This window comes from Capricornis sumatraensis, chromosome 3, assembly GCF_032405125.1.
Source record: "Capricornis sumatraensis isolate serow.1 chromosome 3, serow.2, whole genome shotgun sequence".
Lineage (NCBI taxonomy): Eukaryota > Metazoa > Chordata > Mammalia > Artiodactyla > Bovidae > Capricornis > Capricornis sumatraensis.
The window spans coordinates 71,074,040-71,100,889 of NC_091071.1; the positions used below are offsets into that span (position 1 = coordinate 71,074,040).

At 35.9% G+C, this 26,850-nt stretch overlaps 1 protein-coding gene across 4 annotated transcripts in view; it reads right to left on the reverse strand.

Moving 5' to 3' along the window:
- The window catches only part of PPIG (peptidylprolyl isomerase G), a 35,036-nt gene that overhangs the window by 6,878 nt on the left and 1,308 nt on the right, over positions 1–26,850 (reverse strand). For 3 of the 4 annotated variants that reach the window (XM_068967454.1, XM_068967453.1, XM_068967455.1), the window contains exons 2-9: positions 13,721–13,768; positions 13,334–13,468; positions 13,158–13,232; positions 12,480–12,587; positions 11,394–11,438; positions 10,625–10,712; positions 6,226–6,255; positions 5,993–6,132 (exon numbers count right to left, since the gene is read on the reverse strand). In XM_068967454.1, the coding sequence (XP_068823555.1) occupies positions 5,993–6,132; positions 6,226–6,255; positions 10,625–10,712; positions 11,394–11,438; positions 12,480–12,587; positions 13,158–13,232; positions 13,334–13,394 (547 nt within the window). In that variant the 5' untranslated portion in view covers positions 13,395–13,468; positions 13,721–13,768. The remainder of the gene's footprint in view (positions 1–5,992; positions 6,133–6,225; positions 6,256–10,624; positions 10,713–11,393; positions 11,439–12,479; positions 12,588–13,157; positions 13,233–13,333; positions 13,469–13,720; positions 13,769–26,850) is intronic. The other variant, XM_068967456.1, reaches the window with a different exon arrangement.

Consider the following 26,850-nt stretch of genomic DNA (forward strand, 5'->3'; position numbering starts at 1 on the left):
GTACTGATCTCCACGTGCCGAGAGCTTGTGCTCCCCAACAAGAGAAGCCTCAACGACGATAATCCTGCGCACCACAACAGAGCAGCCCCACCCACAACGAGAGAAAGTCCTTGCGCAGCAATGAACACTCACACAGCCAAAAGAAAACAAAACAGCATCTGATCAATTTTCTAGGTCTAACTACAAAGTTATACGAACCAGAAGCACAGAAGGAACACATTACATTATACAACAATGCAAGTAGTAAAATTCAGTGTGTGCAATAATAGGAAAGAAACCCTACAGGTAAAATGATCTAGCTTGCTCAACAAATAAATCTCAAGAAAACATAAAAAGAAATGGTGGGAAATCTATGAAAAACAAACCAAAAAATGACAAGACCAATCCAAATGCTTGAACCTGATTTCGATTCAAACTCAAAAATCAAAAAAATTAACATTTATAAACTTAGAAATGTGAACACTGTGAAGATTTTTTACATTTAGGAATATATGTGTATATGCCTACATATGCTTATGGTATGCTTACTTTTTTTTTAGAAGAGTCACCTTTTAGAGATAAATAGTGAAAAACTTATCAATAAAAACATTATGCTTAGAACTTGCTCCAAACAGGAAATGGAAGTGGCCCAGGATAGGAAACATGAAATTGGTCATAAATTAATTGGTAAAGCTGGGTAATGAACATGGTGATTTGTTATACTATTTCAACCACTCTAGTAAATGTTAATATTTTCCATAATTTAAAAAATCAAAGAGGACAAAAAAAATCTATCTTTGGGACTGACTATTGGCTCTCTGTTTACTGACCTTAACTGAAAGGGTTCACAGTTGGTTTGTAACCTTTCTGTGTTCCCCTCTCAGGAACACCTGAGGATTTGGCACTGGACCCAATGATTCTTGAAACTTTTTTTTTAAATGAATTTAGTGGCTTAAAACAACAACTATTTACTATTTCTCACAAATCAAAAGGTCAGCTGAGTAGCTTTGCTGAACAGGCCTGAGACCTACTGATTTATTGTTGTTGTTGTTGTTGTTTTTGACATTTTGTGTGGCATGTGGGATCTTAGTTCCCTGCAGGATCAGAGCCGCACTCCCTGCGCTGGGAGCATGGAGTCTTAACCTCTGCACCACCAGGGAAGTTCTAGGGCTCTGCTGATCTTGCTGGGGATTCTTGAAACTCTTACCTCAGAATTTATAGGAGTGCAATGATTTGTAGAGGTAAATGAGGATCTGGCTAAGTTACTGTACACTTGACCAAGGGTTTGTGATTCACCAGCAAGATTTAGTAATGATGAGATGCTGCTGCACTGGAGAATGGCAACTAGATATAAATGCTGAAGGGATACCAGAGGTAAAAGCTTCACTAAACTAAGGTAGTCTTTTCTCACCTTATCAGGCTTCTCAGGACCATGAACCTAATAATACTAAGCATGAGACGCCCGGGACATATGCAAGCTCTGCCTAGAACCAGAGATCTCCGCTATGACACTGCTGTTCAAGCTGTGCTACTTCTTGTCCTGCATCCTTTCATAATGATCAATACGCTTAGTGCTGAGGGAAGCCTATCTTGTCTCATGAATCCACCTGTTCATCTCATCCCAAGACCACTGTTGCTGGTGAGGCACAGTGGGAATGTGAACTGAAAAACCTGCTTGTATATACTAAAAACCTGAGGTATGGGGATTAGGAGGGGGAATAAAAGTTAAAGAAACCCAAGGAAGGAAATAAATTCATAATGAATATGAGAAACTCTAAATAAAAATATGAGACTATATAATATGCAGGCAAAATAAAAATATTTCACCTAAGCAGAGAAGGGGCTTCCCTGGTGCTCAGTGGTAAGGAACTTGCCTGCCAATGCAGGAGACATGGGTTCAATCTCTGGCTCAGGAGGATCCCCAGGAGAAGGAAATGGCAACCCACTATAGTATTCTTGCCTGGGAAATCTCAATGGACAAAGAAGCCTGGCAGGCTAAAGTCCATGGGGTCTCAAAGAGCTGAACACAACTTAGTGACTAAACAACAACAACAAGCACAGAATACAGCTGTTAAAATTACCTGACAAAACATAGTCATGCTTTACCCCATGATTAACAAAGCTTTACTCACCAGCTCCAATTCATACTTATTTTACATTGTGATTCTTTCCAGTTGGTTTCTTAAAAAGCAAGCCCAGTCTCCCTATTACATGTATTGAGGATGCAAGTGTTAATTCCTCACTCGCATCCACCTCTTCGCGACCCCATGGACTACATACAGCCTGCCAGTCTCCTCTGTCCATAGAGTTCTCCAGGCAAGAATATTGGAGTGGGTTGCCATCCCCTTCTCTAGGGGATCTTCCCGACCCAGGGATCAAACCCCGATCTCCTGCATTGCAGGCAGATTCTTCACTGTCTGAGCTACCAGGAAAGCCCTCTAAATGTATTAAATACATTTAAGAAACCATTATTTAGTTTTCACATCACTTTTCATGTAAGCATTTGAGAGAAGCAAAATATCACAACAGTACAGAAGATCAGAAGGAGATTCATAACTATTTTTAGGGGAATATAATCTGCCTGAGATATGGACAGAGATGAGGAAAGGCTTTTCAAGGACTACTGTTTTATGCTTTCTAAATTTTGAACAATACTTTTAAAATTGAAGAAAATTTAATACTCTCAAATCTGATAACAGTTGTCACCACATTCTCCAAAAAACCCCCAAACCTACTATCTAACCACTTAAATAAAATCTATTTCAAAGCATCATTTATAAGCATGTAACTATCCTTAAAATAAAATGAAATAGTACTGAAAGCAAAACACAATGCAAGGTAAGAATCATTAACTGGATAAATGGATTTAATGGATAAAAAGGAATTACAAAGAGCAACACTTTTAAACTCTTGGTAGGTGTGGTAATATTACCAGATACTGACTTTACTAGTATGATGTTAAGGTGAAAAGACAAGTTTCCAGAACATTTTACTTATAAAAATGTAAGGTAAGAAAATGCTGCTTTACTAGCTTTTTGAGAGCTATAAATTTTATACCAATTAATTTCACATGAAACTTTTATATTGAAGAAAACTTCCAGGCCATCATCAAAATAAGGTTTGAAAAATGGAATTATACCTAAAATAACCCTCTTTTCATTTAAAAATTACTGGGTCTCCCCTCTAAACAGTTTCTAAGTTTAATATCCCACTATTTTCCATGAAAAGTGCCATCACCATGGCTCTTAATCCCAGAATAAGGACACTGAAATGGGATCCTGTCACCATACAAATGAGTCTCTGATCTTGTCTACTGTTCCCTAAGAACAAGGTTTACCAGCTGCTTCCTCTGTTGTGCTCTTCTTTTGTACTGCCAGGTAATCTGTTTTCTATTACATATATGCAAGATTTCTGCTCATTTAACTGTTTACTGCCATTTGCCATAACTCAGCTCTTGTGTTTCTATGTACTCTGTTAATATATCACTGGTCCCATCTCATGCTGCATGGTAAAGGTGTACAGATATCTCTTTAACTGCAGTGAACTCTGAAGAGACCAGCACGATCTGAGATCATGGTAACTTCTAAAAAACCAGGAAGTGTTCTTATCAAAGCAGTGGTCTGTGTTCTATCCTCCATTCTGCCCGCCCCTTGATAACCTCTACATGGATGCAGTTTTGGTTAGTCTCCAGTGTTCCCCCTCTGCACCTGTTGGAAGGACGTTCCCCTTGACTCTGAACCTTCTCAGGCACATTCAAATAGCCAGAAAAAGTAGAATTTCCAATCTCACAACAGCAAAGGGACAAAGGCACAAGATGATTGCCCAGACTCACCAAGACCACATATAGGTGGGCCCAGACAGTCAGATTTCTTCAGAAGTCTTTTTGTTTTCTTTAAGGAAGTTAGAAAAAGAAAAGAAAAAAAATTCTATATTTATTTTTTTTTAAATTGGGATGTGTATCCCTCAAACAAGGTTTTGAATATGATGACAATGAATACCACTGTGCTACCCAAAGCTTTTTGACTATTTCCAGTTTAAGACTGTAAGAAGGCCATCAAACATAAACTGGATGTAAGACATAGCTACGCCTAAAAAAAAAGATCATACATATGCATGACAAAATTCATTATGACCAGTGTTCTGAATGATAACTGAAGGACTGTAGGGTAACAGGCGCCAAACTGTGATCCAGAACAGAGCAGGCATGAACAGTATGCTTGAAACAAACTCTGAACTTTTCAATAACTCCTGCGAAGACACTAACAAAGGGACAAATTTTCCTCAACTGATGAAACTGATAAGGGCAAGATATGCTTCCTTAGCATGAGTCTGAGGAACACACACTAGAACACTACATCAGCTTTCAGCACAACTTCCTGGCCACAACGGCACGGGCAAAATTAGTATTTATCACTTCAGGTGAAAATATATGATAAAAACATAATAATATATAAACAGTGACATTCATTCACCTTCTCATCCATTCAGCAAATATTCAAACACTGACCAGTTAATACCAAAAAGAATTTTTACACCAAATGTAATAGAGAGTCTATGATAACTTTTATGGTTTAAGATGTAAGCTTTTTAATTACCTCAATCTCTTTCTAAATATGTAACCACACAGCATTCTTAACCGTTATAAGCAAAGAATAGATCCTAACATAAGATCCTTAAAAATCATAAAACACAAGAAAAAAGCCAAAAAACAACTGTTGAGTACAAAATAAAATATGAAGACTTTTCTACATGATATGGTAAGAAATATAAACCAAAATATTCTAATTGTACCAACAACACTTTGAAGAATAAAATGGCAAGATTCAGGGTCTAAAATTTTCGAAGTTCAATATAGATTGCTTTTTAGTTTTTATTAAAAATAAGTCTTCTCCAGGGATTTCTCTGGTACTCCAGTGGTAAGGACTTGATACTTTCACTGCCATGGGCCTAGCTTTGATCCCTGGTTGGGAAACTAAGATCTCACAAACCCTGTCTGTGTGTCTGTGGATTCTCCTCCAGAAACATTGTGGGTCTTTTTATATTAAAACAAAATGAAATGTACATATTACAGAGCACATCAGTATACTTAAAACTTGAGAACAGAATGTTCTACTTAGGGGAATTCTGAAAGGAATATTAAAGATTTTAATGAGTTAGCAACACCTAAGAAACAAAGCTTTAGATCTGGAGCCAGCAAACTTGGGTCCAGTTCCCTGATGTGGTAAAGAACAATTTCCTTGACTGTATCTGTAAAATGAGAGAAATAGTATTATACAGTTCTCATGAAGCTGAGAGAAGAAAGGTTATAGATGATGCTCACATTTGTTAAACATGAAAAACTAAGTACTGATATTACTTATTATTCCTTAGACCGTTAAGAATAGGTCAATTCAATATTTTATTGCTTTCCATACAGATTTGAAGGTAAACTCACCTCATTACTTTGAGACTGTCAGACTCAATATGTGTAATAAACAATAGAAACTACATATTTAATATAAAGATTTTAAATACTTAAAACCAAGTTCTTACCATTTCAGATAGTATCACAGCAAACTACCAGTTGTGTTAACTTGAAGTGTTCTTGTTTAAGTAAAAAAAGTGTCTCAAACGTGCCAGATGCTTATGAATCTAAGCAATGCATGAAGGGGAAATGATTTATCCCCATAAAGTTTGTTAGCCTGTTAATCTCTTCACCTGTCATCCTCCCCACACTCTTTTCCTAGAAGAGAACTTACCATACTATTTAGACAACTACACTTTTCAAAAAATCTAAAAAATAACGTGGAAGCAGAAGGATGAATTACTATAAATTAATGACAAGGAAAGTTAATCAGTTTCACAGTAAATGAACAAAACATGGAGTAAGGTAAAACATTTAAAAAATACAAAAATACATTAAAAATACACAAAAATGTCATACTGATGTTCACTCTAGTATAAAGTTCATGCCAACTAATTTAAGACTGTTTTGTGCACATAAAAGTTAGCAGAAATATACACTTGCATTTACCTTTAGATTTTGGAACTAGTTCTCCACAACTGAGTATCCGCACCTCAGCAAATGGTTTGCTAGCTGCATCTGTTTTCTGGTTTTCTATTTCTCTCACAACTTCTTGACCAGAAATCACTTGCCCAAAAACCACATGATGCCTAAAAAGTCAAGTAAAGATGATTAAATAAAAGTTTCTTATTTTAATATATTAATTTAAAATAGGTTGTAAAATACATGAAAATCATCTTTACCCATCTAAATGAGGAGTTGGTTTTGTTGTTCTTTTGGAAGTCATCAAATAGAAGAATAAAAACAAAGTCAGAGAAAAACAAAGTTAGCATCTCTAAAAAGGAAAAGAAAATAACTGCATTGGAAACAATGTAGAAAACAAGAATTCATACATACATTAACATAATAGGATCTTATTTACCTTAATCTTAAATAGAATCGAATGCAAGATGCTTTTGACATAATGCATTTTCAAAATTTTGTTCTGAAACACCTATACATTATTGAAAACATACATGAACTTAAAGTTGATGCTTTGTTGTTGCATCTATCCATCCATGCTTCTTACATGAAACTGGGTTCTTACTGAATATCCGTAACTGTACAATATCTACTATCTGGGTATACCATAACTTACCAAAACATTGGACCAGTTTAACAACAGTGCTTTTCAGCCTTAGCATTTTAAACAGTTAGAGCCCAGGTCACATTCTGATGCATTCACATGTGTTCCATGGGGCCTGAACAGAAGTGGTCCATCCTGTATATTATAAATTTTTAAGCTAGGTGCCAAGATTTACAAATTTGGATACTTCTATATAAAAATCCATATTCCAGACCTTTTTTAAAACTTGGAAGATGCGGCACTTGGCATGTGGCAATAATTGGTCAAGCTGAGTATTCCTGTCTTTTCTAGTATAAAAATTAATAATTAAGTTTCTCATCCCAGCAGTCTTTATTCCCTTATGTTACCTGCCTAAGACCTATAGGTCTTAAGAGTTTGTTATCCCTAACATAAAGTAAATCTCATGTTGAAGAAAGAGATCTGCATTAAAATTTAGACAAAATCTAAAATAAGCAAAGTCATTTAAAAAAATCCTTTTTTTCTTCACATCAGTCTTAAAACTTTGTAGTTAAGAAAGCTGCTATCTGAGTAGCTATGAAGAATACTGATACATCAGACTAAAGATGGGTACTGTCTAAGATTCATTATTTTAAAAAATCTTTTAAAAAGCATTAGAAATTTGAAAGAAGGAACACAATTTAAGCTAACCTTTGGTTAAAACACAAGCAATACTACTAAAAAAATTCTAACGTATACATGTATTTCATGTACAAGTTAGAACTTTAAAATAAGCTCACCTTATTTTAAAAAGTGATAACCTGTTATTGTTTTCTCACTGTAACAGCTGTAATCACCTCAACTTGATAAAAGCACCTAGAAATGTAAAAACCTAGGTGTACACTATATATGTATTTATGTTACATTCAGTATATACAATTTGCATCAAGATATAGTAAATCCTCACTTCACAGACTGCATATTTGCCCACGGGCTTGCTCACTATAATTTATTTGTAACCCCTAAATCAACACTTGCAGTGCTTCACAGTCATTCTCAGACTGGTGAAAAAGTGATGAGAATGGCAAAACTAGAACAAATAATGCTAAAAACTAGCATTATTTGTACGATGCTTGTAGGAATGTGAAATGATGTAGCCTTTGTGGAAAAGTTTGATGGTTCTTTAAGTAGCTAACCATACAATCACCATATAATCCAGCAATTCTACTCCTACGTATATATCCAAAAGAACTGAAAACAGGGACTCAAACAAATATGTCCATGTGCCAATGTTCACTGCAGCATTATTCACAACAGACAAAAAGTAGAAACAGCCCAAATGTCCACTAACAAATAAATATGGATAAACAAAATGTGGTATGTATATATACTGGAAAGATACTCAACCACAAAAAAGAAGGAAGTTCTGATACATGCTATAAAACATGGATAAACCTTCAAAACATGCTAAGTGAAATACGTTAGACACAAAAGGACAAATATTGTATGATTCCTCTTCTATATACAGAATAGGCAAATGCTCAGAGACAGAAAGTAGAATAAAGGTTACCAAGTGGCTGCGTGGAAGGGGAAATGGCTACTCTATGGAATGATGAAATAGTTTTGGAAATAGTGGTGGTAGCTGCACAATTCTGTGAATATAAATAATATCACTGACTTAGTTACAAATGGTTAAAACAGCAAATTTTATATGTTACCACAATATTTTTTTTAAAGATTAAAAAACTGAAGTTGTTTCTGTAAAAAAAAAAACAAAACAAAGAAGTAAAGATGAGTTAACCAGAATTGGAAAGAGGACAGGAGAAACCAACACTAGGAAGATTCTGAGAATATACATGTGAATTTAACACAGGGGTTTTGGTTAGCACAGGAATGATTTTATTTTAAAAAGTGAAAATAAATGGTAACAGTGTTGCTGAGGATCTGGTAAAATTAGCACTTCCTTTTGGAGAAGGAAATGGCAACCCACTCCAGTACTCTTGCCTTGAAAATGCCATGGACAGAGGAGCTTGGTGCAGGCTACTGTCCATGGGGTCCCAAAGAGTTGGGCACGACTGAGCAACTTCACTTTCACTTTGGAAGTCAATGCAGCAATATATATGTAAAGCCTTAAACATGTATAAATATCTGACTAAGTAAACCTCCAGTCACTTACATAGAAGAATTTAAAAATGCATCAAACAATAGGTACAACAGTGTTCACTGGAGCAGTTTGAAAACAAGAAGCAACCAAATGTTCAAAACTGAGATTAAATAAATAAAACCATAGAACATTCAAACAATGGATTAACATGTACTATTAAAATGTTACTAATTCATATTTAGTAACATACAAAGAAATTTATATTACATCCGAAAGTTGATTACAGAGTATATGCAACTCTGTATTTTTATTCCATGAAAAGATGCATTTGGGGAGAGGATTGTTTTTCTTCTTTTTATCTGTGTCTTCTAAACAACAAATGTGATATAAGCTGTTTCTGTTTAAAAAATCAGGAACATCCATACATAGGTAATTGGCTAAATAAATTACAGTATATAAAAATACAATAGAGTACTATGGATTTATGAAAAAAATGAAAAAGACTTCTATGAACTGATATGAAATGATTTCTAGGATATATCAAGTGAACAGAGAAAAACTATGTACAGTATGCTACCTACTGTATAAGAAAAAATGAAAAATAAGATAAAAGTGTGTATCTGTGCTTATGTTTGTAAAAACAAACACAGAAAAATAAGCCAGAAACTAATGAGGTTGGTTACTAATATGGACAGGTGGTGTAAAAAGGGGTAAAAAAATGGGGGAATGGAAATGGAGTGAAGAGTTAGGTGGGAGTGATAATTCCATGGTATTCTCTCTGCTTTGACTCTTAGAATCATATTAATGTTTTAAAAGCTTAAAAAAGAGGACAAAAACCAAATCAATCTGGCAGGAAAAACAAATGAAATATAATCAGAAACAAATGAATATAACACATTTTGAGTCATAAAACCATACAAAATTTATACTAGAAAGTACTAACAAAAGTCACTTTTAAATGTGATAACTACATATCCTCACTTTAAAAACAAAAATTGCTATAAACAGTGAACTCTAGTTAGTACGTTACTTTTCCCAGTGTTATAGGGTGGCAATTTTTAAATCTAGGAGTCAACAAATGAGTAGAATGTTTTTAACATAATGAAAGAGAGATTTCTCATGCTTGAAGAAGGGAGTTACAAATATGAAATAGAAAACATAGAAATAATCCATATGGTGCTTACAGATTAAATTCTTCTGAGACCAAAAGAGTTTATGTTACTGAAGAGCAGAGCAAATTTTTACCCATGGAACATGATAAAAAACATGAATTGCTGATATGAGCCCTAGTAACAATTTTTTAATGGTCAGAATTGGAAAACAGTAGTAGTATTGACTTTGGATTACAAATAAACTTAGTAAGTTGGCAAATTCACAAATACAGAATCTTTGAAAAATGAGGAACATTTTTTACTCTCTTTTAAGTAAGTAATTTATAAAGAGATACTCACTGCAAATATTCTGTTCCTTAATTTATCCTCCATAGATAATTTTTTCCTGGATCAATTACTACTGAGATGATTGCAAAATAGGGACATCTCTAACTCTACAATTTCTTTTACATGTATTAGCTGCATTCTACTAAGAAGTTTTTCTTTCTCCCTTCTTATTCATTTACTATTTATTTCCAAATGGATGCCTGGATTTCTATTTTATTTGATAATATGATATCATCACTACTTATTTTCAAAATAATGCTCAACTTGTCCTCATTTGGCCAGTGGAAACTCTACCCCTTCAAACTGGCTCCTGTGTCCTTTTCACAAAAGTTTTCATCATTTGAAAACTTTAGCAGTACAGCTGACCTCCCCTTTCAGCAAAAGGGGAGGCCAGCTGTATTGCTAAATTCTTTGTTCTTCCACCTTTAAAAATTCTCCCCCTTATAGGTACCTCTCTTATTAGTGATCAGTAGCAGGAATACAGAAAAATGACACACCAAAAAAGGGATATTTTAAATCAGATCATAAATTCTTACATGAAGAACTGTGAGCCATTTGTATCCTTCCCTCTGTTGGCCATTGACAAGAGAAATTCTTTATTGTGTTTAACAGCAAAACTCTCATCTATAAAGAAGCAAAGTTTTCAGTTACATTACAGGCATAATTTTCCTCTCAAAATTCATTTTCACCCTCTATATATCTTGGGTTCCTATCATGTGATCTTTAGTGCCAAGCAAAATTTAGATTAAAAAGTCAGGGTAAGAGAAATCTAATATTAACCAATTCCCTCCCTTATCTTTTCATATTAAAATATTTTTAATTTTCAATCATTTGCTATAAAATCCAAATACTATACCAATCTTTCTTCAATATTATTTTTAGCACACAGAGGTACTCATTAACTTAATTTCTGCTATTGATAAAGAAAATAGCTTATTGCAAAGAAAGCAGATTGTCTTCCAATATTGTATTAGAACAAGAAAAAAGAATGTGAAATTTCACTGACTCCCAAAAGTTAAAGATGGGTAATATGAACTTAATTCCACAACCGCATGTTTACTCTTTCAAATGATCTTCACATTAATAGAAATTCCACAGAGAAAACTTAAATTTGGGGAAAACATTACAGCCAAATTTAGAATATCAAAGATTTTTTAAAAAATCTTCATAGAAAAATGGACACACAAAAATGTTGGTATTATCACTAAGAAATACAGCTGAATCTCTCTTTTAATAAAGATTAAGATGAAGCTTTTAATTTACAAGTAAACATTAAATGTTTAATTTAAACATAAATATTTTTACCTTCAAAAAATCCTCCATAAATGGATTCCCCTCCTCGTCCATTTCCTACGAATGAAAAGCGTGAACTCTTAGAACTGTTAGGTCAGTAATTTCCTTGAAGTATTCCTAAACAAAATGCTTCTTACAAAGTAGGTACCTGAATGACTTTATACCAACAATACTCAAAGGTTCACAGCAAATCATAAAAGATAATACTGAAAAGTTCCCAAATTACTTTTTCTATTCTCTGATACAACAATATGAGTGTGACAAAGCCTATTAATATCTGTAGAAAAAAGACTGTTCAGATTCTAATGATTGTGTAGGTACTTTAACAGAAATTACTAGTAGCTTTCAAAGTGTCTTTAAAAACACAGTTTCAGTATTTTTACAAAAAGAAAGATGGTAAAAACTATACTGTAGTAAAAGATAATTGGATGTGACAAAATGAAACATGAACACAGAAAGGCTACTAAGAGATATATAGTGGGGTTTTTTTTGTTGTTGTTGTTTAGTTGCTAAGTCGTGTCTGACTCTTGTGTGACCCCACAGACTGTAGTCTGCCAGGCTCCTCTGGCCATGGGATTCTTCAGGCAAGAATACTGAAGTGGGGTGCCACTTCCTTCTCTAGGGGATCTTCCTGACCTAGGAATCGAACCTGCATCCCCCTCTTTGGCAGGTGATTTTTTACCACTGAGCCATCAGGGAAGCCAATGTCTTGTGTTTTATCCAAAAGCAAATTTCTGAAATTAATTCATGCATCAAAGATGATTTTTTTTTCCTACGTTTTTCCTCCTTAATGTCTATTTCTATGAGTTGTTCCAATTTTTATTTTGGCCATGTCAGGCAGCTTACAGAATCTCAGTTCCCCAACCAGGAACTGAACCTGGGCCCTCAGCAGTGAACGCTTCGTATCCCAACTACTGGACCACCAAGGAATTTCCAGTACTTTTTGTTTGACCAAATGATTAAGTGGGCTGAAAAGAAAATTGGACCAGTACTTCCAGATACTTGTCTAACTTTCAGATCAATGTACATAAGAATAAAAGAATATAAATTTATAAAAAAAGAATATCTGATTTTGTTTAGTAAGAATTAAAGTCTTACCTTCACTGAAGTCACCACCTTGAACCATAAAATCTTTGACAACTCGATGAAAGAGACAACTTTTATAATGTAATGGCTTCTGAGTTGACTTCCCTGTCCCCTTTTCACCTAAAGAGAAGAAAAATTAGTAGGCTATTAAGTAGAAAAGAAATTAAGGAAATATTATTAGAGCAATATTAACGATGACATCACAGGAAAAATTTTTTTTCCATACTTCTTTAATTTTGGAAGCATGATGAATGATGAGATGATGAATGTTAACTAAATTTATTGCAATAGCCACTTTATGATGTATGTAAATCAAATCACTATGCTCCACACCTGAACTCATACAGTGCTATATGTCAATCACATCTCAATAAAACTGAAGGAAAAATTTAAATAAAATAAATAAATAAAAAATTATTTCTCTTGATCTATAAAGACTTCTTAAGCTACAGAATTTTCACTCCTCTCAGGAATTATTTTAAAAATTAATTTAAAAAGCACCCATGCTTTTCTAGTGAGTGGAAAAATCAATCTCTGATATAATCCTATTGCAATTAATATGTCTAAGAATTACTTTCATGTCTAGTCAATGTTGCAAATCAGCATCCTGAGACAGAAAAATAAAATGCATGAAAAAATCTAAAATGTGTTAAATTGAAACTATTAGGGTGAGTGAAAATGTCAACAAACCTGTACAAAGACATCGAAAGTTCTCGCATGTTTTGGGGCACACATCAGAAAATAATTCAAAGACAACTCTTCCAGCTGAAAAAGAAGGTAGCTGGTTTATATTTCTTCATGTAAAGATAATTTAAAATATTAAATATTCATATATAAATGTCAAATAGGGACATTAATTTCCTCACCAGGTTGATTATTAATGGCAATGTCAAAAAAACATCTAGGACGCTGAACCTTTATTCCCATGGCGTCAATACTTCAATCTGAGTAAAATGGTTTCAGGCAAACACATTAAAACAGCAAAGATTTTTCATAAATTTCTGAAGAGAAAACAAAACAAAACTGTGGAGCATAAACAAGAAATGTAGTCTGAATTTATTTTAGTATTTACTTCCATGACATAAATTACATGATTATTTTCTTTGAAAGATTATACCGCATCTTGTAGAAAAGACATAAAAGGTTTAGCCATTATATAATACAATTTCTATTTTAAAAACCAAATATAGACTGCCACCTCAAACAGAAAATTGTATCAAGTCTGTATGATTAGTGAACTAGAGACAGGTTACCTTTAAATAGGGAAAAATCAAGGACAAACTGATCCAATCTTTTTGCTCCTAGAAAACAAAAATAAATTTTGATTAAATAGTGGAGTTTTAAAAAGAAAGACATTCAAATTCCTAAAAATAATTCCCCAAGGAAAAAAGAAAGTAGACTACTTTAACAATAGTTATATATATGGTAGATTACATTATGAGTAAAAATACACTACATTTTACATATGAAGTTATTTTTTGATCATGAACAACAGCCTATACTGATCTATCTAATGTAGACAAAAACATCAATAAGTGAGATACTCTATGTAAGTTTTATCTACAGAGTAGTAGCTACTAGTTAAGACATTGTTTTCATAAGCATGTAAGGACTTCCTCCAAATTCTAATACCTGGTGGAGAATGACAGGGTAAAGTGAAAAGCAGAAGAAACAAAGGTACTTAGTATAAACAGCATTCAAAACAATGAACTATAAAAATCTGTCTATCTGTTCAAAATAGAGACTAAATGAAATGTTTATGCTTTTGTGAAAATTATGTCTTAAAGCCAGTAGCTCAGTAAGCTCAGTAAGCAATGAATGATATTTTAAATCGAGTGAAATTTTTATACATTCACAGAGTTATAGGAAATAATACACAGAGATACATGTTTCCCCCACGGTAACATTTTACAAAACTATTGTATAATAGCACAGCTGTAGGGTAAAAAGCATAACAATGCTGACACAATCTACATTTCCCCAGTTCTAGCAGTACTCATTTGTGTGTATTTACTTAGTTCTACAAAATTTTATTAAATATATAGGTACATTTTATCTACCACCATTCCTTATCAATTTTACACACACCACAACCACAGGTAAGAAGAGTCAACAATAAAAGACTGCCCAAATCACCAACAATTTGAAAAATACAAATCCTATGTATTTATTCATTATTGTATGGAAAAGGGGGGTTACAAACTACTTTTTCTGCAACCTCCTCCATTTTTTATTTCTAGAAGATACAATATATATACTAACTAAACAAACTAAAATTTGTTCATACGAAACAAAAAGAGGCCTTTCAATCCTCCAGGAAGATTATAGACATAGACTTCCTGAAAACAATAAAACAAAACAAAACTTATTAATTTTAATAGCTTGCTAAGTTTGAGCATTTTTATTTGTATAAAATTTCAATGTATGCACATCTGAAGTTGAGAATACACTGGATCCATAAATCTGAGGAAACTATCTTATCTCAAAGAAAAATATTAAATTATTATTGATACTTAGTACCTGATTATCTTTTATCTTCTAAATAACTTGTGCAGGCCTTCTTAAATTCTCTACATTTGGAGGCAGAAAAAAGAGGAAATTTAGAGACTTAGTTATTTTCCTCCATAAAAAACTTCTAAAGTTAGCTGTTTAGCCACAATATCCCAAAGATTTCCATTCTCAGAAAAAGAGTATAGATAGCACTGCCTAGAACATACCACATTGTTTACAATTACAGTTGATCTCCTATTTACTGTATTCTTAAAAATTCTTTATTTGAAAACCAGGTAAATATTATAAAAGCTTAGAAAGTACTTCCTAATACCCTTAATCTTCTACATAAAATTTTTGATGATTTTCCAGGTTTCTCAATTCTAAGGCATACTGTAAACAGTCTTATAATTCTGAGACTTTGCAATCACAATAAATGGTATCACTAATTTATGGAGTTAGGACTATAAGTAGAAGCTACTAGGATAGCTGTTTGCTCTGTTTTTTTTTGTTTTTTTTTTTGGCTGTTGTTTAAGTGCTGCTTATATGGGTAAGTTTACTTTGGGAAAACATTAAACTCCACTTAGAATTTGTGTAGTTTCTGGTATGTTATGTTACACTAAATTTACTTTGTTAAAACTTTATCTAAAACAAAATTCTTGGGGTTCCTGGTGTCTCCTCCAAAGCAGGAGACACGGGTTCCATCCCTCATCCATGCTGCAGAGCACTAAGCCCAGACACCACAACTACTGAGCCTGTGCTCTGGAGCCTGGGAGCTGCAACTGCTGAGCTCACATGCCCTGGAGCCAGCACGTCACAGTAAGAGAAGCCACTGCAAGAAGAACCCCGTGCTCCACAACTAAGAGTCGCCCCGCATTTGCCACAACCAGAGAAAAGCCCGAGCAGCAGGGAAGACCCAGCCCAGCCAAAAATAAATAAATAAATATTATTTAAAAATGAAATTCTTATTTCTCTACCCCTGATTCTCTCAAAATAGTAAACACCATTATCCAACCCGGCTGCTACCACTGAAGAAAACATAAATTTTATTGAACTCAGTATGTCCAAAACATTATTTCAACATATAATCAACATAACATGCTATTAATGATGATTCACATTCTCTTTCTGTTACTATCCTGTGCTAAGTTGCTTCAGTCATATCTGACTGTGAGACCCCCTATGGACTGTATGTAGCCTGCCAGGCTCCTCTGCCCGTGGGATTCTCCAGGCAAAAATAAGGGAATTATCTGCCATGTTACCAAGTCTTACAAGTCTTGGAAACTGAGCGGGTTGTTTTTGTTTTTTTTTTTTGGCCTTACTGCGAGGCTTGTGGGATCTTTGTTCCCTGACCAGGAACCACACCTGGGCCACTGCAGCAGAGGTCAGGTTCTAACCACTGGACTGCCAGGGAATTTCCAGAAATCAGTGTTTATGCCACATTTCAAATGTTCTATAACCACACGTGGCTGGTGGCTACTGTACTGGACAGCATGGTTCTAAATACTTCAGCTCATGTTGATCTCTACAACTTTATGGAAAAATTCCCAAGTTGGCTTCAGCCACACTGGAGATCCTGCTGTTCTTCAAAAGTCTGTGTTCAGTCATGCTCTTTGCAATCCCATGGACAGCAGCCCACCAGGCTCCTCTGTCCATGGGATTTCCCAAGCAAGAACACTGGCCACTCCAGTAGCCATTCCCTTCTCCAGGGGATCTTCCCAACCTAGGGATCGAATCCACATCTCCTGAATCGGCAGGTTGAATCTTTACCACTGTGCCACCTGGGAAGACCCAACAGGCAAGGCCCAGCCTTCGTCAAGTCTTTCGCATTTACTGTGCCCTCTGAGGAATGCTCTTACCCCGGCTCTTCACACGGTTCACGTCTCCACTTAAGTCGGTGCTCAAGGATCACCTCCTCGTGGAAATCATTCTTTGCTAGTATATTCACAGAAGCAGGCCCTATCCTCCAGCACTTTCTTTCCCTTATTCTGCTCTACTTTTCTTCCTAGCATTTATTGCTACTTGATATTTTAAGTTTTTGTATATTTTCCTCTTACTAGAATGTAAGCTTCATGATGTGTGAGACCTCTTCAGTTTTGCTCCCCTCTTAATTCCAAAGTGCCTCAAACAGTACTTGATTATGGCAGGAAACCAATATTTAATAAATCAATAAACATACAAGGAAGACTAGGCATGTGTGAGAATGCTTTTCTGCAACACTGCAATAACAATAATTAAAAGGAAACACCCAAAATGTCCCCAAATGAGATAATATCTGAGTAAATTGTGGTATATACATGCTATTTAATACTATAAAACAGCTTAAAAAGTCTTTACGCACACTATCCAAAACACCTGTTTAGGTGAAAAGAAAAAACAAAGTTGCATTCAAGTATTTTTTTTAATACCCTAAAATAATAGTCTGCTTCCACAGAGAGAAAGGTCTTGAGATAAATACCAAAACTTCAAACAGTAAGTACTCTATAGGGGTACAGGAGTAAGGACGGAAGTCAGTGAGGGTCTTTAACTATAATGTTTGAATTTGCAACAAGAATATGTTCACGTATTAGTTTCCAATTTAAAGAAAGACATATCTCCAAAGTAAAATAAAATAGCAGAAAATATGTGAAAATATTTAGAGCGTATTTCTAAGTGAAAGAGTCATAGATGATTTTTGTTTTAGTTTTCTCATTTTCCAAGTTTTCTATGACAAATACAGACCTGTAAAAGTAACTCTTCAAAAGAGCATTCAAGACTTAACATATTTTTAAAGTGTTTCACTTTCAGGCTTACTACTGTTGTTTCATATTTAAATCTAGAAGATTTCAGGAAATTATTTTTCTTTTCACAAAACTGTGTACCCCTCCAAACGAAGGGTACATTTGCTCCAAAGTAAGTAAGGAAAAATACTTAAGTATTTACCTAAATAAACTTTGGATGTTAAGTAACTTTTCAGGTTCACTAACAATGAAATAAATAATGGAGACAAACTTGAGAATCCTTTGGACTGCAAGGAGATCCAACCAGTCCATCCTAAAGGAAATCAACCCTGAATATTCATTGGAAGGACTGTTGCTCAAGCTGAAGCTCCAATATTTTGGCCAACTGATGTGAAGAGCTGACTCACTGGAAAAGATCTGATGCTGGGAAAAACTGAAGGCAAAAGGAGAAGGAGGTGGGCAGAAGATGAGACAATTAGATAGCATTACCAACTCAGTGGACATGAACTTGAGCAAACTCCAGGAGATAGTGGACGATAGGGCAGCCTGGTATGCTGCAGTCCTTGGGATTGCACGACTTAGTGATTGAACAACAAATAATAAATAAATAAATAACAGAGACAAACAGATTTGATCTCATGAAAAAATGTATTATTTCTATTTTTCAAAGGGAAATTAGAAAGTAAAAAATTGGGGGAAATATTTCCAAACATGATGTGCTAGTTTCCTTACTGCAGAACACTGGCAAGGCCCATACTACTCACTGAAGAACATGAAGCACCTTTGGTCCCGATATGTAAATATCAGTCCATGTGACAACCAAAAGCAGCCCTCTCACTGTCCCTCTTCCCCTCCTTGAGGACTGTACGGTCCATGAAGGCAACAATTAAAAGCACAAAAGCTACCCAGGGGACTATAAACAAACAATTCATTAAAAAATGAAATAAAAAATATAAACAGTATGAAAACCTTGGCTAAGCAACTTGGCACTGTAGACCAAGAATATATTCATAATCATTCTAACCTTTAACACTTTAGTAACTCAAACTCTTTGAATGTCTCTGTTGCTGCAAAGTCACATCAGTCGTGTCCAACTCTGTGCGACCCCAGAGACGGCAGCCCACCAGGCTCCCCCGTCCCTGGGATTCTCCAGGCAAGAACACTGGAGTGGGTTGCCATTTCCTTCTCCAATGCATGAAAGTGAAAAGGGAAGTGAAGTCGCTCAGTCGTGTCTGACTCTTAGCGCCCCCATGGACTGCAGCCCACCAGGCTCCTCCATCCATGGGATTTTCCAGGCAAGAGTACTGGAATGGGGTGCCATCGCCTTCTCCGCTGAATGTCTCTGAAGGCAGCCATTTAAAATAAAATCTTCTTTAAAGAAAGTGAAAGTGAAGTCGCTCAGTCGTGTCTGACTCTTTGCGACCCCATGGACTGTAGCCCACCAGGCTCCTCGAGCCATAGAAATTTCTAGGCAAGACTACTGGAGTGGGTTGCCATTTCCTTCTCCTGGGGATCTTCCCAACCCGGGAATCGAACCCTGGACTCCTGCATTGCGGGCAGATGCTTTACCGTCTGAGCCACCAGGGAATAGTAATTAGGAACAATCTAACAGTTCATACAGCTTAAAAAAAAAAACAGACAGACGTAAGACCTAAATAGACATTTCTCCAAAGAAGACATACAGATGTTCCAAAATACACATGAAAAGGCGCTGAATATCGCCAATTATTAAAAGAATTGCAAATCCAAACTACAACGAGGTATCACTTCACACCAGTCAGAATGGCCATAATCAAAAAATCAGGGCTTCCCTGGTGGCTCAGTGGTGAAGAATCTGCCTGCCAATGCAGGAGACACACATTCGATCCCTGATCTGGGAAAATCCCACCTCCCTTGGAGCAGTTAAGCCCAAATGCCCCAGTAGCAATTAAGCTACTGAGAGTATGCTCTAGAGCCCAGGAGCTCCAACAAGAGAAGCCACTGCAATGAGAAGCCAGTGCATCACAGACCCAGCACGGCCAAAAATAAATAAAATTATTTTGAAAACATTTACAAACAACCAATGATGGAGAGGCTGCGGAGAAAAGATAACCCTCCTACACTGTTGATGAGAATGTAAACTGGTGTAGCCACTATGGAAAATAGTATACAGGTTCCTTAAGAAAACTAAAAACTGAATTACCATATGATCCAGCAATCCCACTCCCAGGTATAAAATCAGAGAAAAACACCATTCAAAAAGATACAGGCTCATTTCAGCAGTGTTTACAACAGTCAAGACATGGAAGCAACCTAAATGTTGGTCGGTAGATGAATGGATAAAGATGTGGTATACATACAAGATGGACTATTAGTCATAAAAAGAATGAAATCCCAAGTGCTGCCACACGGATGGTCTTAGAGATTATCATATTAACTGAAGTAAGTCAGAGAAAGACAAATATCATGGCATCAGTTATATGTGGAATCTTAAAAAATGATACAAATGAGCTTATTTACAAAACAGAAATAAACTCATAGGAAATAAACTTATGGTTACTAAAGGGGATGCGGCGGGAGGGAGTTAGAAGTTGGGAATTATATACACAAAGACACACTGCTGCTGCTGCTTCTGCTGCTAAGTCACTTCAGTTGTGTCCGACTCTGTGCGACCCCATAGACAGCAGCCCACCAGGCTCCCCCGTCCCTGGGATTCTCCAGGCAAGAACACCGGAGTGGGCTGCCATTTCCTTCTCCAATGCGTGAAAGTGAAAAGTGAAAGTGACATCACTCAGTCGTGTCCAACTCTCAGCGACCCCATGGACTGCAGCCTTCCAGGCTCCTCCGTCCATGGGATTTTCCAGGCAATGTGTCTTTATATCAAATAGGACCTACTTTATATCAACAAGGACCTACTGTATAGCATAGGGAACTATACTCAGTATCTTGTAATAATCTATAATGGAAAAGAATCTGAAAAAGAATACACACACACACACACAACTGAATCACTCTGCTGTACACTTGCAACTAACACAACATTGTAAATTAACCTTACTTCTATAAAAAATAAACGAAACAAAAAACCAACCTAAATGTCTAACATGACAAGTAAATTAAGAACTATTCATTTGATGGACTGCTATGCTGCTTATGAAAATATAATTTTTAATATAACATGGAAAAAATGTTTAAGTGAAAAAAATAGCAAAATTATGTAGTATAAAGGATTTTAATGGTAAAAAAATTCATATACTGTCACTGTAGTGCTTTTTATAATAGTAAAAAAAGTTGTATACTGATAGAATTGGTTAAATAAATGCTATCATCATGAAATGGATGGTATTCATCTAGCTACTGGAAATCATATTCTTACATGTTAAAATAACAGAGGTAACATTTTTCACCAACTGGATTGAAGGAAATAAAAAATGCTGACCTCATATATTACTGACGCTAGCAAAGGGGTAAATCTGATAATCCTTTGCCAACGTGAAACACACATTACAAATGCATTAACGGCCCTTTGACTCAACAACCCTATTCCGAGGAATTTATGTATCATTCACGAAATAAGGTATGCACAAGGTCATACAAGGCACCATCATCTGTAATAGTTAAAAGGCCATAAACCTAACTGTACATAAAGGAGGAAAAGGTTACATAAATCATACGACCTCCATAAAAGTTATTGGCTATAAAAAGGAATGAGGAAGCTGGTTATCTGCTATCTCCCAGGCCTTTTAAGTAAAAAACAAAAAACAAACAACAACAACAACAAACTACAGAAACGTATATGGTATATTTTCTTTGTATTTTTTCAAAAGAACTTTTAAAGAAAATGTGTTTTGTCTAATACAGACGCATCTGGTGGGAGAGAAAATGGGTAGCTGGGGAAGATGGGGAAGATTTTTTTTACCGTATAACTTTTCAATTTTATGCCACTACTAATACTAAAGCACACTAATACTACCGTTAAAAGTTCTTTAAAAATAAAACTGAAAAAGAAAAATTATCAAAGACCACTCACAGATGAGAAGATATTCATAATATATTAGGTGAAAGAAAGCAAGTTAGCAAGCAGTATTATCTGTAAGATTCCAATTTTACACATATCAAATGCACATAAAAAAGATATCATTCAATAAAAAACGGAAATTCTGCCATTTGCAACAACATGGTTGGACCTTAAAGACAATAAGCTAAGTGAAATTAAGTCAGACAGAGAAATACTGTATGATCTTACTTGTATGTGGAATCTGAAAGTAAATTAAAAAATATATTCACACATGCACAAACATACTGAACTCAGAGAGAAAGATACCAGATTTACGGTTACCAGAGGCAGGGGCTAGGCTTGAGGGAACTGGATGAAATGGTTACAAGGTACAAACCTTCAGTTATAAGATAAGTAACTCCTAGGGATGTAATATACAACATTGTTAACACAGTTAGCACTGCTGTTTGGTATATTTGAAAGCTGCTAAGAGAATAAAGTTCTAAAAGTTCTCACCACAAGGAAAAAGCATCATTTTTCCCCCTTGTATCTGTATGAGATGGTGGATGTTAAACTGAACTTATTGTGGCAATCATTCTTCAATGTGTAAGTCAATTCATTATGTTATGCACTTTACACTTGCACAGTGCTATACCTCAATAAAACTAAAAGGAACAACAGGATTTACATCAAAATATTAATCGTGAACTATGCAGCATTACTTACAGACATGGAAACAACTTAAATGTCCCCTAATAAGTGGATAAAGAAAATGTGTCACACACACACATTGAGGAATATTATTTACTCACAAAAAAGGAAGAAAATCCTTCCACTTGTGACAACATGGATGAGCCTCAGGGACATTGTGTTAAGTGAAAACAGTCAGGCAGAGAAAAACAAATACTGTACAATCTCACACATGGAATCATAAAACAAAACAAAAAACCCCCCAAATCTGACCTTATAAAGTCCCAAGAAAATAGTGTGCATGCATGCATGCTAAGTCGCTTCAGTTGGTCTGACTCTTTGTGACCCCATGGACTGTAGCCCACCAGGCTCCTCTGTCCACGGGATTCTCCAGGCAAGATACTGGAGGGGGTGGCCATGCCCTTCTCCAGGGGATACTCCCAACCCAGGGATCAAACCCATGTCTCTTACATCTCCTGCACTGCATGGCTAGCGCCACCTGGGAAGCCCCAAGAATACAGGGTACAGCATGGCGAGTAATACTGCGCTCTGTATTTGAAAGTTGTTAAACAGATGATCTTGTCACAATGAAAAAAAAATTTGTATGTGAGGTGAACGGCAACTAGACTTACTATGGTGATCATTTTGCAATATATACACACAGTCACACACACGTGGGCTTCACTCATAGCTCAGCAGGTACAGATCTGCCTGCAATGCAGAAGACCAGGGTTTGATCCCCGGGTCAGGAAGATCCCCTGGAGAAGGAAACGGCAACCTGCTCTAGTATTCTTGCCTGGAGAATCCCATAGACAGAGGTGCTGGCGGGTTACAGTCCATAGGGTCGCAAGAGAGTCAGACAAAACTTAACAACTAAACAATAACAAACTCCTTGAACTTAGAACCTTTCTATCTTCAACACCAAGCACAATGCCTGGTCCAGCACTACACTGCCAAAAAGAATGCTAGTTAAGGCTTGAGCAGACTTACCCAGTGCCTCTTCTCCCACATGCTTCCCATAGGGAGTATTGCTAATATGTATCTGTAGTGAGTAAATCCTCTCAGCCTATTCCACAACTGAAAGGAGCTTATTCTTTAGATATGCCTACTGAGGCTGCATTCTGTTAACAAAGTGTCTATTTTCTTTTCTTTAAACAGAATCCACTATAAGAGAGCATTTTCAGTTCAAGAGCAAGAAATAATGATGGGAAGCTCTCATCTGTTTAAGTTTAATAAAACAGGTAGCAATTTTCATAGAAGACTTGCACCTCTAAGTGCAATCATATTAAGTTAAATTAATTAAAAGTATAGCAAATATTGAAGACTTTCAAAGACAGCAATCTAACATCACATTTTACATTATTCTCTACCTTATGGGGAAACAGTGGAAACAGTGTCAGACTATTTTTGGGGCTCCAAAATCACTGCAGATGGTGATTGCAGCCATGAAATTAAAAGATGCTTACTGCTTGGAAGAAAAGTTATGACCAACCTAGATAGCATATTGAAAAGCAGAGACATTACTTTGCCAACAAAGGGCCATCTAGTCAAGGCTATGGTTTTTCCTGTGGTCATGTATGGATGTGAGAGTTGGACTGTGAAGAAAGCTGAGCACCAAAGAATTGAGGCTTCTGAACTGTGGTGTTGGAGAAGACTCTTGAGAGTCCCTTGGACTGCAAGGAGATCTAACCAGTCCATTCTGAAGGAGATCAGCCCTGGGATTTCTTTGGAGGGAAAGATGCTGAAGCTGAAGCTCCAGTACTTTGGCCACCTCATGCGAAGAGTTGACTCATTGGAAAAGACTCTGATGCTGGGAGGGATTGGGGGCAGGAGGAGAAGGGGACGACAGAGGATGAGATGGCTGGATGGCATCACTGACTCGATGGACATGAGTCTGAGTGAACTCCGGGAGATGGTGATGGACAGGGAGGCCTGGCGTGCTGCGATTCATGGGGTCGCAAAGAGTTGGACATGACTGAGCGACTGAACTGAACTACCTTAATGTAGTTCACAGAAATCGAATGAGAAATAAAAACAGATTGGTTAAAATATCTAAATACATTTATGAATGCCAGGTTGTTAGTGAACTAAGTACAAATAAGTTGACATTCTGGGGTGTCAGAAAAGGCAACTATGATCTTCCATATAGTTCCTTTTCCCTTAGTGTCTCTGATAGTCACAAACCTCTGCACTGGTAAAAACATGGTTAAAAATGTATAGGCAGTTAGTAGGGCTTCCCTGGTGGCTCAGATGGTAAAGAATCTTCTTGCAATGCAGTAGACCTGGGTCTGCCCTGAGTCAAGAAGATCCCCTGGAGAAGAGAATGGCCATCCACTCCAGTATTCTTGCCTGGAGAATTCCAAGGACAGAGAAGACTGGTGGGCTGCACTCCCTGGATCGCAAACAGTCAGGCTCGACTGAGCAACTAACTCACTTCACTTTCAGGCACTTACTAAATTCCTAAATCCTTCAGAAAAGTTAAAAAGAGAAAAGCTGGTGTGACGCCAAGTTTGGTGTTAAATAACTTACTGCACGTACAATCTGAGAGACATAAAAATCTAGTACAACTATGCTGCTGCTGCTAAGTTGCTTCAGTCATGTCTGACTCTGTGGGACCCCACAGACGGCAGCCCACCAGGCTCCCCCGTCCCTGGGATTCTCCTGGCAAGAACATTGGAGTGGGTTGCCATTTCCTTCTCCGACAACTATGCTAGTGCAAACTAAAAAGCATATACCAACTGGGGAGTCGCTGCTAATATTCTTAATATTGTACCTGCAATTATCTAAGCTCTTATAACGATAAACATCCCACTGTCTCAACAGAAAGAACCAAACCATCTTAGCACTGTGTTATTTAATCCAGTAACTCCTAAATAAAAAATTACAGACTTTTGAAGTTTGAAGGAAATAGGTAATCTGGTCCAATCTTCTAATTGTATAGACTTGGGAACAAGAAGACTAGAGAGTTGAAGTGACTGGCTCAAAGTCCCAAGTGGGAAAAAAAAAGGCAAGTTTTCTGGTTAAGATTATAGCTTCACTGTTAAAAGTAGCTTATAACCTGTGCTTGATTCATACTGATGTAAGGCAAAAACCATCACAATATTGTACAGTAATTATCCTCCAATTAAAGAAAGTAGCTTATTCATAAGTATTCCAGATAATGGTTACATAATTTTACTTTTTATCAAGTGACCACGATGCAAAGATTTAATTATGAATAAACCTTAAGCTAAAGTTTATGCACAATTAACAGTAGCTTATTAATATATACAATCAGGCTTCATGCAGTTTTAAAATAAGTAGATTAAGCAATCATTCATGCTCAAAAAATAACTTTTAATATCAAAAATTGATACCCATAAGTATGACATAATTAAATTCCAAGAACAAGCTGGTAATCATTTTAAGCCACTACTCAAACTAAAACGAAGTATAAAACATTTTCTGTCTGGTACTAAAAATACAAAGTCCCAGTTACAGCATATAGAGAATTTATAACACTGCCTGTAGTATATTTCAAGATGCAAGAACTGCCTTACAGAAATAAAAATATATGGAGTTCTTATGGAGACCATATATTCATTAAACCAAGTCAAAACCACTGAAAACTAAAAACTGGCACTAATATTAAGAACAAAATAGAAGAAAAAAAACTGTGTAGCAGAGAGATTGGCAATAAACTCTTCAAATAACTTGAATTAATTATCTATGGATTCCAACTACATATAACAAGTAAGACACATTAGTACATGAGGATAGAGAATAAATAATACATTCTAATCCTGTTGAAATATCCTACACATAAAACAATAAGGGAAAACATCAACATATATTTCTCAAAAGAGCAACACTTGAAGAACTGTAGATGATGTCCTGACAACTAGTAGAACTAGTTCATCCCACTCTAACTATTACCAATTTCCCGATGTATGGGAGAATGGATGCTGCCTGACAGGAAAACCTAATTTAAAATATGCAAAATATCAAAAGAATAAAGACTTTACCTAAAGAACACCAATACTGCAAGACCACAGTATCAAGCACCACAAATGAAAGGCCTTTAGTAAGTCACAATAAATGTAACGTATGCTTTTCACTCATAGGGGAACCACTGAGCTCTTACTCAAAGCTAATTTTACACAGAATTTTAACAAACCTGAATATTTACTTTTGAAGCCCACAGCTTGATAATAACCTGAAATTAGAATATAATTTTATAGATGAAAAAAAAACTGAGGTTCAGAAACATGGTTGGATCAGAAAAGAACTCAAAATTTCGAATCTTGTAAGTTTGCTTACTTGTACACTCCTGACAACAGGGGAAGGCAACCCTGACAAAAGTTCGCAAAAACCTTAAAAAGTAAACAAAATTTTTAAAAACGCACAGAATCCTACTACAAGACAAGACGCCATTAGGATCTCAGGACACCAATACTCTTGAATCATAAAGAAAACGTTAAGGTAAAGGGAGCTCTGTTTAAAACAGATGTGCGTAATTCCTTACAGA